Source organism: Carcharhinus amblyrhynchos, chromosome 26 (genome assembly GCF_965287045.1).
Source record: "Carcharhinus amblyrhynchos chromosome 26, sCarAmb.v2.hapA, whole genome shotgun sequence".
Classification (NCBI taxonomy): domain Eukaryota; kingdom Metazoa; phylum Chordata; class Chondrichthyes; order Carcharhiniformes; family Carcharhinidae; genus Carcharhinus; species Carcharhinus amblyrhynchos.
In genome coordinates, this window is record NC_137349.1 from 24,195,166 (window position 1) to 24,212,602 (window position 17,437).

Here is a 17,437-nt window from a genome sequence, read left to right on the forward strand (position 1 = left end):
CAGTAAGAAGTCTGACAACACCAGGTTTAAGTCCAACTCACAAGCTTTCGGGGTTTGTCTCTTCATCAGGTGAATGGAGAGTTCAACTTGTGAGTTTACTATCAAATAAATCAGTTGGACTTAAACCTGGTGTTGTCAGAATTCTTACTGTGTTTACCCCTGTCCAACGCCGGTATCTCCACATCTGGTAGCCAGTCAGAAGCTATCCGTTGCGAGCAGCAGCTGTGTAACTGATAGCACTTTCTGCCAATGCCTCCAAAGTGAGGCCCAGGGTCAACAAGAGACCCCCAAGTCGCAGGCGAATGAAGCTGGGATAGGGGTCACAAGAGGGCAGGGGTTGACTCTCAATGGCCACCCCCCCAGATCTCTCGGTCAGGTACAGACTGATGACAACAAGGGACCACCTCTTGTGAGGCAGCATTTAAACACAAACAGGATTTGCTATTTGGGTTTCCCTTGGTGACCGCCCTATCCCTCAAGGCTGAGCTAATACTGTGACCTGCAGAATGGTGTATTGTACTTTCCTCTGATCTGAAATATGTTCACCACTGTTCCCTACCTTCCGTCCCTTTGATGATTCTTAGTGCATGTTGCCAGTTCCCTTTAATCCCAAAGGATTTTGTGTCGCTAAAAAGTCTTGTTAATTAATTTCCTTATAATAGGCCTGATAAATTTATTCTACACTTTAAACTGTCAAGGCATTTTAATACAATACAATGCCAGTTTTGAAGCATAAGGTTAGAGGCCCATTATATGGTCCCATAATTCAAACACTTTGTCAAATAGGTTTCACATTCATTGATCTGAGCAAGTTACAGAATGTTTCCCTAATCTTGGTCAAAAATTTGGGAAGGTGAGTTTTTCTGCATAATGAAAATTTAAAAAGTCAAATTTATTGTGAATTAGAGGATAAGAAAAGACACAAAAAAATTAGACACCTCCATTAGATTTTAACGTTTATTCATTAGTGTCACAAGTAAGGCTTACATTAACACTGCAATGAAATTACTGCAAAATTCCCCTAAGTCACCACGTTCTGGCGTCTGTTCAGGTAAATGCACCGAACTAACATGTCTTTCAGATTGTGGGAGGAAACCGGAGCATCCGGAGGAAACCCACGCAGACACGAGGAGAACGTGCAAACTCCACACAGACAGTGACCCAAGCCGGGAATCGAACCTGGCTCCCTGACGCTGTGAGGCAGCAGCGCTAACCAGTGTGCCACCATGCCACTCCTCTACTCTGTGCCACAATGCCACCACCACCCTGTACTTTGTCTATTTAAATATATCTCTTTGATGTTATTAAGGACAATTCATACACACTGATGAATTTTATTCCATGATTAGATAATTCCATTCTGCCTTATTTACTTCATTTAAGCTCAGTTTGTTTCTTTCCAGGTTATCACGAAACAGCTCCCGTATCCAGTAAGTGTTATTCTATTTGGTTTTCTTCTAAAAGTTTTGAACACATGAGTCAACACAAGATTTCAGATGTTGCATGATCCACTATATTTCGTTTCCTAATGATGTTAACACTTTTGTTCAAAGCACTTGCACTAAATTATCACAGGGGGCTCAGTGAGCCCAAAAGTCCACTGGTTCTCTGAGTGCATACAATCTGACCCAAGGCAGCTGGACAGGATTTGCTATGTACACCTGATGTGATACAAGAAAAGATGATGCAATACTATCCTATGAACATGCAGTTTTTTTTAAGCAGGCTCAAGATGATCTAATTCTGGCACTGAATCCCATACTCATCAGTTGATTCCCTGGGCTTGGCTCCTTCATTCTGCTTTCCACTGTAATTCTTTGCATTCTCTTCAGGTTACCACCTCCTTCTGAGCAGCAACCCAACTACCACACCTTACTGTCTCACTGACCTTCCCATTTACTCTGCCCGTTAGAGGATAATCTTATCAACCTCCTTCCAACACACTCAGCCTATCCCACTGTGGATCTGTTGATGGAGTAGCTACCACCAGCACTCTCCACATTTCTCTCCAGAAACTCTTTTCATATACCAACATGGCCCAGAGCATCTATGAACTTAGAATGGGTGATTACATCAATATCACGGCCTTGACCGACACTTGACCGTGGGTGATAACATCTACCCCCTCAATGAAGTCTCCCCTCCTGGTTATACTTCTTATCACTTGGCTTGCCCAAATCATTGTGATGGCAATGTGGCTCTTATCAACAAATAAACCTTAGCCTGATGCCTTACTGATGGGAGAAATGAAATTATTGAGCCAGATCTTTTGAGCATTGGCAATGATCAATTGCTGCTACACTTGAAAGTGCCCCAGACTTGGTGCTGTTGCGCATTTCTACTGCAGTCTTCTGACCCTAAACACACAGCACAATATCTGTCAAGAAACTCTGTTAGAGTGGAGCAGAGTTGGAAGGCAAGACACCTTTCCCCACCCACCCCCCCACCACCACTCCCCCACCATTTTACAGCAATATTTTCTTTACGGTAAATTGAAAGGTCCAATTTGAATGTTAGTGAATGGAAAAGCAAATGAATGGGTGAATGAATGAATGGGTAAGTGGGTAGATTGATAAGAGGTTGAGGTAGCTGTGCTGAGTTAGTGGACAGGTGGGCAAAGTCAGAACGGGGATGAGGTGTGGCAAGGGCGTAGGTGGATGAGTGAGTTGTCAGGTCGAGGACGATAGTTGGGCTGGTGCAATCAGGTCAGATTGGGAGGGTAATTGTGCTGAGTGGGGGTTAGTCGGCCAGAGGGGTCGGGATAGATAGTCCAGTCAGTTGTGTAGTCACCAAAATGTTAGACTAGGTTCTTATGTGTATAACTATGTGGTTAACTATACAGGTAAGTGCCACAGAACAGTCCAAAGTCTCCAACACGAGCTTAAAGTGGGTGACACATGGAGTGACCCAAGGAGCAGGGAACTGACCATTGGAAGTTCAAACTTCCTGGACAATTCCTGTGGAGATCAGCACGTCAGGACTTTGAAGAAGTCCTGATACTCATGTTCAGCCGTACATCCAGAGAAGGAATTTGGCCCAATGTTTCAAGTCAATGATCTTTCGTCAGAAATGGTAAATGTAGAATGTAATGAGTTTTATAAAATACAGAGGAAAGGAAACGTGGGAGGGGAAAAGAGCAGGGGAAAAGGTATGTGATGGATTGGAAGGCAGAAGAGATTTAATAATAAAGATGTTTGGGCATGGCAAAAAGAAATGATAATAAAATAAGTGTGGAAACAAGAGGTGAGTCTAAAGGAGATGTAAATGGGGAAATCAGAAGCTTCATCAGAAACTGATGTAATCAATTGTGCGTGTAAGATAATGACATCCAACTTCACCCTACCACCACCTTTTCTGGTCCCTCTACTTGATCTGATTTGTCACACTGCTTGTCTAACATCTAGTACTAGATGCGATTCTCCAGTTAAATATTGGGAACACCAAAGCAATTGTCTTCAGTCATCATCATAAACAATCACCGACACCAATCCATCTTCCTGGCAATTGTCTAAAGCTGAAACTGACTTTTCACCACCTTGGCATTGGATTTGATGCCGGGATGAGATTCCAATCACATATCCATTCCATTACCAAAACAATCTACGTCCATCTGCACAACATCACCGAATTCCCCCACCCTCCATTCTTCTGCTGTTGAAACACTCATCCATGCCTCCGTTAACTTTAGACTTACCTATTCAAACTCATCTATCCCAGTGATCTCCTAATTAGTTTTCCAACTTACCATGAGTCCTATTCATCTATTGTCCTTCATCTTGCTGACATACACAGGCTCTGGTTCTGGCAATGCCTCAATTTTAAAGTACTCATGCTCAAATCCCTCCATTTCCTTCCCCCTGCCTACCTTTGTAGCTACATTCAGCCCTATAACACCCTGAGGTCTCTATGTTCCTCCAATTCTGGCATTTGACACATCCCTGATTTTAATTGTACTGCTATTGGCAACCTTGCTTTGAGTTGTCTAGGCCATCAGCTTTGGAGCTCATTCTCTAAATCTGTACCTCTCCACTTCTCTACTTTCCCTCCGTCTTTAAGATGCTCCCTGAAACCTCCCTATCTGTACACACTTGTGATTTCCTGGACTAGTATCTCCTTATGTGGCTCAGAGTCAAATTTTGTTTTTGAAGTACTTGGGGATGTTTTCTATGTGAAAGCTGCTATACAAGTGCAAGTTGATGTTGTTGATGTGAATGTATGTAATTGTGGCTTCACTCGACTTACTCCAAATAATGCAGTTAAAGGAATGTTGACAATTATTGTACCTCACATTAATATTTTAATGTTTCTTGACAGCGATACCATCAACTCCAAACGTGCAAGTAAAGCCTTTTGAATTCAATGTGACCTTCATTATAACGAACCTGGCCCTGACAACAAATCTACAAGATTCCACTTCTGCACTACACAAATCTGCATCAAAAATTATTGCTTACCAGGTCAGTTGACCACATATGAATTATTATAAACACATATTTAGTCTAAATAATTAGCGTGATACAGTGGTTAGCAACGCTGCCTCACAGTGCTAGGGACCCCCGGTTCAATTCCAGTCTCAGGTCACTGTTTGTGGGTTTCCTCCGGGTGCTCTGGTTTCCTCCCACAGTCCAAAAATGTTTGAGTTAGGTAGATTGGCCCTGGTAAATTGCCCCTTAGGGTCAAGGAGATTAGCAGAGTAAATACATGGGTTTACGGGGATAGGACCTGGCTGGGATTGTTGTTGGTGCATGCTTAATGGGCCGAATGGCCTCCTTCTGCACAGTTGGGATTCTATGATTACTTAACATAGCTGTTCCTTTCCTTCAGTTGAACAAGCTGTTTGCTACGACCAATATCAAAAGAACGTTCTCAAGCTGCGAAGTTCTCACTTTCAGGTAAGGGGAGTTAACATTAAATATGGTCAGTTGTTAATTAAGACAATTTTCAAATTATCGTTCAGTTGATGAGCACAATCCATTTCCTTTTTGTTTTAACAGCGCAGCAAAACTCAGCAGTATCAGTGTGTACACAGTCTGCTCTTTTGGAATTGATTCTAATCCTCAGGTGGTTAATAAAGTGACTGTGTACCATGCATTCAAAGACAAGACAAAGACCATCTCCACTTTGGGATCCTATTCACTGGACAGTGACAGTCTCTACGTCAATGGTATGTTGCACTTAAAGAAGATACCATTCCTTTGCTGCAATTTTGATTGAATCAAATAAATTTCAACTGTACTCATTAATGTTATTTTATATTTAATCATGACTTTCCACTTGACTTGTTTCATGAAACACGTATGTCTTTGATTTTTCAGCTTATCATGAATCAAATTCTTCACCAAGTGAGTATGGATTCCACTGATAGATTTCATGGATATTTATTTATGTAATAGCGAGCACCAATGCTGTAAATTCTTTATGAATCACTATTTATTTATAATGAAATACATCCAATTGATTATGAATGTTCTAAAATCCAATAGTTCAGGATGATTGGATTGTTGATGAAATATCTCATTGTTTAACAATTATCCTCAAATGCCATCAGGATGTTGCTTGTATTTGAGTCTTCTGTAGCATAATTAATGGACAAACTGACTGTCCTAGACTTAGCTCCTGCCCAATTGTACCCAAAGTACCACTGTGTACAGCCAACTCTTCTAACCTAGCCTATATGGGGCATGTATCTTATGCTATTGTCTCAGCTGGATCTGCTGATCAAGGGATGGTGCATTGTCAGGAAGGCTCGCCTCCTATTCCTCCACCAGAAAGGGGTGTTCCACATTCTCATTACTTACAGTGGAAGAGAGGAAGAAGAATTTGCTTGTGGGAAAAACATTCTAGCTGCATTTCAGTGTCATTCTAAATGTTCAATATGTGCTCTCCTACACTCTCAAATCACATATCCCAGCACATCCCCACCCATTTCCCCAATACTAACAAAGTGCATTGTGATTAAAATGCTCAGGTAGAATAAACATTACATGCTCCATGAGTCAATAGCAGCAAAAGCATCTTATACTCTGTGTCCCTGATTTCAATCCCATCTAATTTCTAAACCAAGAGATTGAGAAGTTACATACAGGAACATAGGAATTAGAAGCAGAAGTAGGCAAATTCAGCCCTTTCAGCCTGTTTCACCATTCAATCAGGTCATGCCTGATCTTTCCCTGGTCTCAAATTCACCTCCCCACTTGTTTCCCCATATCCCCTTATCCCTTTCTTTATTTTTAAAAAATCTACCTCCTTCTTGAAACTATTCAATGATTCAGACTCCAACATGTTATTGGGCAGCGAGTTCCACAAGTTCACCCCCGCACCCCCTCCCTGTGTGAGTAGTTCCTCCTTATCTCAGTGTTAAATCTACTGCCTCTCAACCTATACCTGTGACATCTTATTCCAGATCGTCCCATAAGAGGAAACATTTGGTTTACATTTACTTTATCAATCCCTTTTAAAATTTTATATACCTCGATCAAATCCCCTCTCAGCCTTCTAAACGCCAGCGGGTATAAGCCCAAATACATGGGTAAGATCAGATTTTAGGGGCATGACAATCAATTTAAACTGTATTGCATGAGGTTGGGAAGTGTTTTATTGTATAATTTCATACCTGCTCCATTCCCTATTTAATTATTTATTCCTTATAGCTGAAAAGCCGATTGCGATAATGACACAGATTCCAAATGAGGGGACAAGACTCATTGACTTGAATGTCACTTTCACTATAAGTAATCTGATATTCACAAAAGATTTTCAAAACTTCAGTTCCACGCCATATAAATCTACGTCAAGCCATATTATTAATTTGGTAAGTCTATACTGGAATTTTACATTATTGATTGCTAGTAATCAGGATTGATGGTATGTTCCTCTCTCTAAAACATTTACTGTGGACTTTTTTTCAAAGCTCAACGAGTTGTACAGGAGGAGCAAGATAGAGAAAACATTCTTAAACTGTAAATCCGTATCTTTCAGGTAAGACTAATATCCATTGACAGCTCATTAAAATATTGCTACAGAAGCCTGCATACACACACATACAGACACACCAACACACATAGACACACACACGCAGTGGCTCAGTGGTTAGCATTGCTGCCTCACAGAGCCAGGGACCCAGGTTTGATACCTGGCTTGGGTGACTGGATGCCTGCACGTTCTCCCCGTGTCTGCGTGCTCCGGTTTCCTCTCACAGTCTGCTGGTTAGATGCATTGGCCATGCTAAATTCTCCCTCAGTGTACCTGAACAAGCACTGGAGTGTGGCGACTAGGGGATTTTCACAGTCACTTCATTGCCATGTTAAATTAAGCCTATTTGTGACTAATAAATAGATAAACTTTTAGATTACTAGTTTAAAAATGATCTGTTGGAAGTGGGTTACTTCAACCCGCAATTGAAAGTAGAAGTTAACAAAACCACACTGATCACCCCTGGTCAATTCATATCTTTCGAAGTGACGATTTATCCTGGGTGGAATTTTTCCATTCCGCCCATAGTGGGAATCGTAGCGGGCAAGGCAGAAAATTTGGCAGACCATTTAAAGGTCTATTGACCTCAACTGGGAATTTCCAATCTTGGGGCACGTACTGTCTCTCAGAATGGTTCCCAATAATTTGACTATCACTGACCTGCCAAGAATTTTCTGATTTATTCCCCCTGCACCCTTTGTAAAGAATGGTACAGAACTGCAATTGGTTGGATCAACAACTCATTGAGGTTTGAAAATAAATCAGTGAATTTCACACATTCTTCATTCCGTTTTCTTCCACAGACCTGGAAAGCAAGGCAGTACTGACGTCGAAACATTCTGTTCGTTTCAAACTAATCCCACTGTGGAAGAAGTTGATAAAGTCACTGCTTATAATGAGTTCAGAGACAACACTGAAAAGGCCACTGCTCTAGGAAGCTATTCACTGAGCAGTAACAGTCTTTTTGTAGATGGTATGTACTGATTCAAATTAAATAATAAAACTTGGGCAGCAACGATACTGTGGGGGATTTGTCCATCCAACTACGCCCCACCGTCACTGCAAGCGAGGATGGAGAATTTGGTGCTCAGCCCTCAGCTCTCTTCATTGCAGTGGGGCCCCAGTGGAGAAACCCAATATATATATTCACAGCTTTAATTTAAAATTAGCTGAACCAAATGTGCTTATGAACCATGCAAACACCAAAGTTCTTAACATGTGAAAAGAAAGCCCTTACTCCTGCGGATCTCGAAAGTTTTTATGAATAATCAAGATGCAGATTTTAAGAACGGAAATAAAAACTATTCAATGTAAATTGCTCCCAGAATATGAGACTGTGAAATTTTCCGTCTTCTCTTTTGAGTGCTGCACCAGGTGACATAAACACTGTGTAGCTCACTTGCTGCGCAGCCGGCTTTTCTCATCATATTGTCCAGCACTTAGAAATCCTGGAGGTGCATCCCATCTGGTGACATTGGCAAAGAAGAGCCTTAAATAACCGGCATGAGGCCATGTAGGGAATTGAAAGCAAGAATGATAATTTTCAAAATGAACATTGCTGGATCGGAGCAGATGTAGATCAGCGATTGCCGTTTAAAAAGGGAAAGACACCCCCACAGACACAGAAAACTCCCCACGTGAACCACCCCAGAGGAGCACCCTCCCATGTGGCACTGCCCTTTGCAACTGCTGGAGCATGTTCTTCTTCCCCCTTGGGGGCTGTACTTATCTGTGCACCCCCAGTGCGGTTCGCCTTTGCCTGGTTCGCCTTGCTCCAGACCTGTGATGTGATGGGGGTACGTTACTCCAATGTTGGGGTACAACACTAGAGGGGACACCCCCTAATGGGATGATAATGTATTTAAGTAATGTTCGATCTTCCTGGGTGGGAACTTTGCCATGTCAGTGGCGGGAGTTGGGGATGATTGCGCAATGAGATCTTGCTGGCAAGAATTTCACTGTTGACCTTTCATGGGGTTCTGTGCCCGTGTTGCCATTTGCACCCGCATTTGCAATGGGCAAAAAATCCTGGCATCTATTTCTAACTTTTAGAAACATAAAATGAATTTTAACTGATTTTCTTTTGTAATCTTGAAACAAGTGCATTTCAGATCTTCAGTGTGAAGTGACATTCTTGCTGAAACTGTGGGAGGCACATTTACATTTATCATCCGAATTTCAGGTTATCAAGAATTGGAACCAACAACAACACCAGCTGTACCTTTACCTGAAGTCAAAGAAGGAGACTTGGCCTTTGAACTTAACTTCACAATAATAAACAGAAATTTTACTGAAGCATTAAATGATCCAGCTTCCACAGAATATCAAAGTATTAGTGCCAATGTTAGCAGAATGGTAAGGGATTATTTTACAGCCACTGTTTGAAATTCTAACTTGCCGTGCATGAGTTGCTTTCAAATAATTTTTTCTCACTGGAGTGTTATTTAATTCTTGACATGTGATTTCTTTTAAAATTAAAATCTCCTTCATGAATCTCAGTTTCTACATTTCTATGATGTGGAGGTGCCAGCATTGGATTGGGGTGGGCACAGCAAGAAGTCTCTCAACACCTGGTTAAAGTACAACAGGTCTATCTGGAATCATGAGCTTTCGGAACACTGATGGTCTCACCTGGTGAAAAAGCAGCGCTTCGAAAGCTCGTGATTCCAAATAAACCTGCTGGACTTTAACCTGATGTTGTGAGACTTCTTACTGTCAGCATCTCTGTACTTACTATAGCCTCTGTTTTTCAGCTCACAGGGTTATTCAAGAAGAGCTCTTTAAAGAACAGTTACCGCATTGCCAAAGTAACAAGACTGAGGTAAAAGGATTTATTATACATGTTAGATACCACTGAAATTAAGCAAAGGAAATAAGGCTTTGGCTGCCCAGTGTCAATTGCAATCCTAATCTTTCTATTCCCTCCCCTCCACTCACTCCACTGACCTGATCGTGACCCAGAGTGGTCCACCCCATCGGTGGTCCTGGCTACATCATCCTGCCACGAGTTTCAGGTTCCATCTGCCAGCCAGGCACTCAATCTGGCCAGCAGTTGGGCTGAGGCTGCATGCTTTATTCAAATGATCCTGTATCAAGCCTGTGCAGCACTGGAAAGGGGTGTGATTCCAGCTTTGGGGTTTAACGCTGTTTTCTGATTCACTACACTCTGTGAATGTGGGCAGACACAGATATGAACCAGGCAGGATTTTCAGCCTCTTCACCGGTGGCAGGATTCTCTTGGACCACTGGCAGCACACCCCCGCTCCCTGGTTTCCTGGAAATCTCACTGACAGCAGCCAACCAGGGAAATCCCATCACCAGCAAATGGCATGCCACCTTCCACCACCAAGAAACACATGCTGGGAGGCCGGAGAATCCCAGCCATTGTTACAGCGTGCGTTCTGAAACATGGATAGTGTAGTACGGAATGCTGAACTCCTTCAGGCTACATTGCATAATGATACAGTGAAAATTAGTTTAACTATTGCTATATCATAGAATCATAGAATCCTAAGGAGCCCCTTCGGCCCATCAAGTCTGCTCCGATCACAATCCCACCCAGGCCCTATCCCCATGCATTTACCCTAGCTTGTCCCCCAACACTAAGGGGCAATTTAGCATGGCCAATCCACCTAACCTGCACATCTTTGGACTGTGGGAGAAAGCTAGAACACGTGGAGGAAACCCATGCAGACAAGGGGAGAGTGTGCAGACTCCATACAGACAGTCACCCAAGTCTGGAATTGAACCCGGGTCCCTGGCACTGTGAGGCAGCAGTGCTAACCACTGTGCCACCGTGCCGCTCTATTTGCTGCACTTGTACAACTACTTTAAATAGTCTTGAAAAGAAATGATACTTTGATTCAAACTTGATGTGTAGGCATTTGTGCTGCATACCAAATCATTGAACTTTAAATAGTACATCGCAAAATCCTCTGTGTATAGAATCATAGAGTCCCTGTGGTGCAGAATGAGGCCATTTGGCCCATTGAGCCTCCACTGATAACAATCTCAACCAGGAACTATCCCCGTAACCCCAAGTATTTACCCTGCACACTCCACTGACACTAAGGGACGAATTTTACCATCCTGCTGCCACGGGAATTGGAGCTGGTGAGGGATGGACCATGGAAAGGTTCTTGACCTTGGGTGGGACTTTCTGGTTTTGGGTCTAGCGAGGCCTGGCCATTCCACCTAATCGTCACACCCTTGGAGTTTGGGAGGAAGCTGGAGCACCCGGAGGAAACCCATGCAGACAAGGGGAGAATGTGCAGACTCCACCCAGACAGTCACCCAAGGCCAGAGTTGAACCTGGGTCCCTGGCGCTGTGAGGCAGCAGTGCTAACCACTGTGCCACCGTGCTGCCCTATTTGCTGCGCTTGTACAACTATTTTAAATAGCCTTGAAAATAAATGATATTTTGATTCAAACTTGATGTTTAGGCATTTGTGCTGTATACCAAATCATTGAATCTTAAATATTACATTGCGGCATCCTCTGCGTATTATGAAGTTACATATCCATTTATGTTATGCCCATATGTGAAAGGAGAGGGATCAACTTTTCTTTATCTTTGAATGTCCCCGTTAGCCGTGGATCAGTCAAATGTACCTGCAAGTGCTACTTCAATCCTAATGTTGCAAATGAACCAGTGACAGCAGAAAAGGTCAGGACAGAATTTGATGCTGGAACGAATGGAACAAACTGGCTGGAAAATTTCTATCAGCTGCGCGGTGACAGTTTGACAGTGGGTAAAGTATCAACTCTAATTCCCTTTATTTATCAGTATTTCATTTGAATTAGTAATTAGTGTGAGTCAAATCTCCTTCAGTATTGTGCAAAAAGTGGACAGAAGTGATCTATATTTGGGGTGGATCGTGAATGGTTAAATAGGGATATTAAAGGAAGATCTGAATTTTTTACACTCCAAGTAGGATAATGGTGCAGGAGCTGCTTTGTCTCCCAGCTGTACGGAGCCACTGAAGGGTCACAGAGGGTGGGTAAAGGGAGATACTCCAATCATTAATGAGTTACACAGATTATAAAAAAGGCAGTGACTGTGCATTCACTGTAGACATAAGCAAGGACCCCATGCAACCCAGAAACAGAACCATATAATCCTACAGTGCAGAAAGAGGCCGTTCAGCCCATTGAGTCTGCACTGACCACAATCCCACCCAGGACCTACCCACATATCCCTACACATTTTACCCACTAATCCCTCTAACCTATGCATCTCAGGACACTAAGGGGCAATTTTAGCACGGCCAATCAATCTAACCCGCACATCTTTGGACCGTGGGAGGAAACCAGAGCAGCTGGAGGAAACCCACGCATACACGAGGAGAATGTGCAAACTCCACACAGACGGTGATCCAAGCTGGGAATCGAACCTGGAGCTGGGAAGCAGCAGTGCTACCGTGCCACCCATACCGGAGGTGATTGTTTCAGCCCGCTGCGCTGCTCTAGTAGCGCAGCGGGCTGGGAGACATCAGCACGGCCGTGTCACAGGATTCACGCTGGGTGCCACAGCCTCTGCCTGTCTGCAAGGGTACATTCTTTGGTCCCATGTATCATTGTTCAAATTGACAGGACACTTCACACCTTGGTAAATTATTATACACCATCACCACGAGAAGATTTTAATCGACTATATTTCACTATTATCCTGTATCCTGCGTTTTTTATTATATGCAGAAGCTAAAGAACCCGTTGCTGCTAACAAAACAGAAATCCCATATTGGGGAATCATACTCATCATCCTAGGTGTACTTCTCATTCTAATGCTGCTCTTCTTCTTGGGATTACTGGTAAGTACATTGGGCTTTTCAATATTGCGCATGGTGCTCCAAGATAGGAATATCTTGAATGTACTGGTGAATTGAATGAACATGAACAGTATGAGGACATGCCATATAAGATCACTGGTCAACTCAGTCATAAAAATCATTTGTCTCCAAGATTTAACAGCACATGATTATCATTATTATTTAAATTCTGTCACTTCCTTTTAAGACAAAGTAGGGCCTTTCAAGAAAACCTGCTCTTAAAATGAAAAAAAGAGGAGTTCATAACATGGAGCAGGTCGGTCAGCATCTCCAGAAAATACAGTCAGTATTCTAGGGGGATCCTTTGTTCAGAACTGGGAAGAAAGACAAGCAAATAAGGGGGATTCCAGCACTGTCCACTGTAAAAAACCTTAAGATCAGAGGAGGTCGGAAGTGACATAAGTCAATATTCATAGAATCCCTACAGTGTAGAAGGAGGCCATTCAGCCCATCAAGCCCGCACTGACAACAATCCCACCCAGGCCCTACCCCCATATTTATCTCTTGACACTAAGGGGCAATTTTGCATGGACAATCAACCTAACCTGCGCATGTTTGGAGTGTGTGGGAGGAAACAGGAGCACCCGGAGGAAACTTATGCAGGCATAGGGAGAATGTACAAACTCCACACAGATAGTGACCCAAGGTCAGGATTGAACCGAGATCCCTGGCGCTGAAAGACTAACCACTGTGCCTCTGGCCTGCCCAGGCAGACCAAAAATTAACTGCAAATTGCCCAGGAGAGAAATGAGATACTGGGCAAATTTTCCTGTTCCGCCCGCCATGGGAATCAGCAGGCGAGGGATGGGCTGTGGGAAGGTCCATTGACTTTGGGCGGGATTTTCCAGTTTTGGGGTGAGCGCAGCCAGAAAATCCTGAACTAAGTTGGAACAGAATAGGGGCCAAAAGTTCATGGGTCAGAGTGGGAATGCAAAAATAAAGATCATAACTTGAAATACAGTACACCAGATTGGAGATTATTGCAAACCATTGGGACCATAAACTTCCTCCCTGTGCTTCAGGATCTTGTTTTCCTTTTATCCTTCCCCACATAATGCGAAAATTGTAAGAATTATCCTCATGATCAACAATTTTCTGGAAGGGAGCATGGGCAGGAACGATTTTCCATTCTGGCAGAACCCTGGTGCATATTTAGCATAAGCTTGCCACTGCCTTGTGGTAACCTTCCTCAACCAAAGCAAACTTGAATGGAGAAGAGCTTCACCATACCCAGTTGAACACAGTAAGAAGTCTCACAACACCAGGTTAAAGTCCAACAGTTTGGATCAAAGTGGAGAGGACCTCCATTTCGACACAGACATCAAGTTTCTACAATGATGCAAGAAAGCAGACAAGATCCTGAAAGGACTACAGATCACAAACCCACTTAAGTTAATCTTCAACACAGACTGCACTGAGAAACTCCGCTGTCACACCACTCTCAAACTCCTCAACCGCCTCATACATCAGCAGAAGCCATAACCTGGAAACCAAGAAAACCTGTTGGGCTTTAACCTGATGTTATGAAACTTCTTACTGTGCCCACCCCAGTCCAATGCTGGCATCTCCACGTCATATTCAGTTAAAGATGAGATAATTGTATTGGGTTATGCAGATAGGCACAAGATTTCAAGTTTTATTCATAGAGCTACTTAAGAAAATTATGTTTCTGGTATTTTTACTAACCAACAATATTTTAATCTTCCAGATTGCATTATGTTTGAAAAGAAAGCTCCATGCATCCTATGATGTGATGCAACAGCCTTCTGGCTTCTACTTTCTGCATCAAAAATTCTACTGATAAGAGATATTGACAATAAAAAATAACCTTGGTAACAAATAGCTATCATGCAAATTACAAAGTGATTAAAATAGAAATAGCAAAGGACAGTTATGTAACTAAATGGAATGTATCTAAAATCAATTATATGCTGGAACTCTCCACATACTTGAAGAAATTATACTTGAAGAAAGCACTCAAAGAATAGATCGATTTTATAATGCTGACAGAATGTTTAGATATTAAACCAAAAAAAATCAAAAATGGCAAATGATTGAATTTGTTTGTGTTATGGATGTGTCCTTTATGAATCAGTTGCCGTAACTTATTGTTACTAATCAACTCTCTTCTTCTTCATCTTAACTGTTACATTTAGTTCTGTTCCCATTACACAAATTTCAAGGATACAAACTTTGATAATATCATTACCATTGTGCTTGAATGTTTTGATTGTATAATAACAGTGAGCTATTTAAAATAATTTTGACAACAGAAAAAATAGGTCAAAGTATTTATAAAATGATTATTTTTCTGGGTTTTGAACACTTGTAAAGCTGTCTATTTTTGTAAATCATTTAATGTAATGTAATCCGAGAAAAATCAACTTGATGAAACAATTGTTCACTTTTTAATTAATAGTGTCATATGCTGAATGTTATAATCTACATTAAAGTTACATATTTCCTTCAATTAAGAATTTTTGATTTGATTTATTATTGTCACATGTATTAACATACAGTGAAAGGCATTTTCTTGCGTACTACGCAAACAAAACATACTGTTCATAAAGAAGAAAAGGAGAGAGTGCAGAATGTAGTGTTACAGTCATAGATAGGGTATAGAGAAAGATCAATTTAATGCAAGGTAAGTCCATTCAAAAGTCTGACAGCAGCAGGGAAGAAGCTGTTCTTGACTTGGTTGGAACATGACCTTAGTCTTTTGTGTCTTTTTCCTGAAGGAAGAAAGAATACCTGATGTGCGTGGGGTCCTTAATTATGCTGGCTACTTTGCCGAGGCAGCGGGAAGTGTAAACAGAGTCAATGGATGGGAGGCTGGTTTGCGTGATGGATTGGGCTACATTCATGACCTTTTGTAGTTTCTTGCAGTCTTGGGCAGAGCAGGAGCCATACCAAACTGTGATACAAACAGAAAGAATGCTTTCTATGGTAAATCTCTAAACATTGGAGAGAGTCGTAGTTGACATGCCAAATTTTCTTAGTCTTCTGAGAAAGAGGCATTAGTGGGCTTTCTTAACTACAGTGTCGGTATGCGGGGACCATGTTGGTGATCTGGATACCTAAAAACTTGAAGCTCTTGAAAGTTAAATTAATGAGATATTAATAATAAAGATAGCAATCCTGCCCCAAGATAATCCAAATGGAATACCACAGGATGCTCTGCTCCAGCAAGATCCAGCCCAATAAAGGAGACTAATGGTAACAAACCCCATAAATAAGAACTAGCAAAGAACCCAGTAACACATATGCAAAAAGCAAAACATAATTGCAACTGCAATCCCCATTCTGGTGATGTCTATTTTGAAGAGGAGCCAAATTAACTCCCATATATTAATACCACCAGTGCACCTGTCTTACCAATGTGATATGGGGGGGCGGTGGGGGTAACTTCTAACCATGTGCTTCCTGTTTGTTGTACTTTAGTCATAGTAAGCTGTTCAACATCCAAAAAACAGATGCCATATGATCAAATTTCTGAGCCTAGTTTTCCATCATAATGTAAAATGTTTAGAAATGTTTAAATTCTTAACTTGTACCATGAGTCAGCAGTTGCAACTTAGGTGAGGTTCACATCAGTGTACAGAAGTAGACAGTATCTGATGAAGTAGCGAAAGGTTGTACCTGGGTGAGCAGTAAAAGGTCACGAACAAGCATAGAAAACACTCAAAATGTCAAATGAAATACCAACCTTTATATCTAGATTACAGAAATACCTGTTGGTAGAAGTAATGCGAAACTATACAATGCCTTGTTGACTAGACTACAATAAGCAGTTCTAGGCATCACATCTTAGGAAGAAAATATTGGTCATGGATGGAGTGCAGAATACATTAGGCAGGATGAGACCTATACTCCAATGTTTAAAATACTGGAGAGATCACAAAACTGATCATATTTCCTGCAATCTAAAATGCGGTGGGCAGATATGAATGATATGAAGGGGAATAGATAAGACAGATAGAAAGAGTGTGGAATCTTCAGTTCTGGAGACTTAGTTGGAAGTGGATAGGGAATGTGATTCCTGCTGGGTGGCAGGATGGGAGAACAACTTTGGTCTTCTGCTTTTCAGCTCAATAAATCTGCAAGGAGCTTGGCAGATTTTGTGGCAGTGTCACCCACCCCACTGTTAACTCATTGCTTCATATTTAAAGGAAGCAGGTCATCAGGCCAGGAGCTCTGCATTACTCTACAGTCCTTGCCACCACAGCTCATACTGAAGAAGCTGCCAGATTTCTTCAACCAGAGGGTAGTGAATCTGTGAAATTCATTGCCACAGAAGCCAGCGGAAGCCAGGTCATTTAAGACAAAGGTAAATAGGTTCTTGATTGGTAAGGGGATCAAAGGTTACAGGGAATAGGCAAGACAATAGGGTTGAGAAAACTATCAGCCATGATCGAATGGTGGATCAGACTTGATGGGCTGAATGGCCTAATTTTGCCCCTATATCTTATGGTCTTACAGAGGTTCTGCTGCCTCTTGCTCCTCATAGCCCTGTGCCAGCCAATGACAAGCTGTCCATCTCCATTACAAAGGCAGGGTTTCCTGCAGCCTACACCACTGATGTCTCAATCGATCTGTGAACAGATTGAATGACATATTAAGTGAGCATATCCTTTACA

General features: G+C 42.0%; 1 protein-coding gene across 1 annotated transcript in view; it reads left to right on the plus strand.

Annotated features, from left to right (window-relative positions):
* Positions 1-15,184, plus strand: part of LOC145358911 (mucin-16-like) — a 62,654-nt gene extending 47,470 nt beyond the window's left edge. The window contains exons 40-52 of the mRNA XM_080213288.1: positions 1,404-1,430; positions 4,315-4,457; positions 4,825-4,892; positions 4,995-5,164; positions 5,316-5,342; positions 6,651-6,811; positions 6,911-6,978; positions 7,776-7,945; positions 9,155-9,327; positions 9,726-9,793; positions 11,563-11,723; positions 12,670-12,782; positions 14,509-15,184. Of these exons, the coding sequence (XP_080069414.1) occupies positions 1,404-1,430; positions 4,315-4,457; positions 4,825-4,892; positions 4,995-5,164; positions 5,316-5,342; positions 6,651-6,811; positions 6,911-6,978; positions 7,776-7,945; positions 9,155-9,327; positions 9,726-9,793; positions 11,563-11,723; positions 12,670-12,782; positions 14,509-14,601 (1,442 nt within the window). The 3' untranslated portion in view covers positions 14,602-15,184. The remainder of the gene's footprint in view (positions 1-1,403; positions 1,431-4,314; positions 4,458-4,824; positions 4,893-4,994; positions 5,165-5,315; positions 5,343-6,650; positions 6,812-6,910; positions 6,979-7,775; positions 7,946-9,154; positions 9,328-9,725; positions 9,794-11,562; positions 11,724-12,669; positions 12,783-14,508) is intronic.
* The last annotated feature ends 2,253 nt before the right edge of the window (positions 15,185-17,437 follow it).